This window comes from Sinocyclocheilus grahami, unplaced genomic scaffold (genome assembly GCF_001515645.1).
Source record: "Sinocyclocheilus grahami isolate Dianchi unplaced genomic scaffold, SAMN03320097.WGS_v1.1 scaffold2953.1, whole genome shotgun sequence".
Lineage (NCBI taxonomy): Eukaryota > Metazoa > Chordata > Actinopteri > Cypriniformes > Cyprinidae > Sinocyclocheilus > Sinocyclocheilus grahami.
In genome coordinates, this window is record NW_015508126.1 from 1 (window position 1) to 663 (window position 663).

Below are 663 nucleotides of genomic sequence, written 5' to 3' on the forward strand. Positions count from 1 at the left end.
TGGGATACAGCGGCTGTTCCCATCGCAGCGGATGCTGCAGCTCTTAGTGGGTTTCCAGCAGCCTGCTTCATCCGAGTGATCCGGACACTGAGGAGTCCCATCACACACCTGCCGAAAGTCAATACACTTCTTCCCCTGAATACACTGAAACATCCCTGTAAAACAGATAAGTGTCAAGTCAAGACTCTTTAAACATTATATATTTAATATCATTATTTATTATATAGTGATATTCCAAAAATTGTGTAACATTCTGAAGGACATTCTGAAATATTTGATATTTGGATATTTTCCAACTGGATGAAGTCATCCTTAAGTGTAAAAAACAAAAATAAAAATAAAAATAAAAAACAAATTCAGATTTTGACGCCATCATACACTATGAGACTTTACATGAAATCTCTCAATTCAGATCTGGAGACTGGGTCTGAAATTTGGCAGCTGGCATCAACTTGTCCAGATTGCAAATCGGTGCAAAAATCTGGGCAAAAGTTGTATAGTGTATTCCAGCCTTTAGTCGATATTGTCAAAAATGGGTCAGGGTTGAGATTGTGAAATCGTGATTGCATCTCACCTGGATTGCACTGAAGTTCACAATGTTCTTCATCAGATCCGTCCTTACAGTCCATCTCTCCATCACACACATGACTGTACAGCACACAC

At 39.1% G+C, this 663-nt stretch overlaps 1 protein-coding gene across 1 annotated transcript in view; it reads right to left on the reverse strand.

The window, feature by feature from the left end:
* Positions 1-8: 8 nt before the first annotated feature.
* The window catches only part of LOC107575853 (low-density lipoprotein receptor-like), a gene marked incomplete at its 3' end in the record, with an annotated part of 22,809 nt that continues 22,154 nt past the window's right edge, over positions 9-663 (reverse strand). Inside the window, exons 4-5 of the mRNA XM_016262176.1 lie at positions 575-663; positions 9-155 (exon numbers count right to left, since the gene is read on the reverse strand). Of these exons, the coding sequence (XP_016117662.1) occupies positions 9-155; positions 575-663 (236 nt within the window). The remainder of the gene's footprint in view (positions 156-574) is intronic.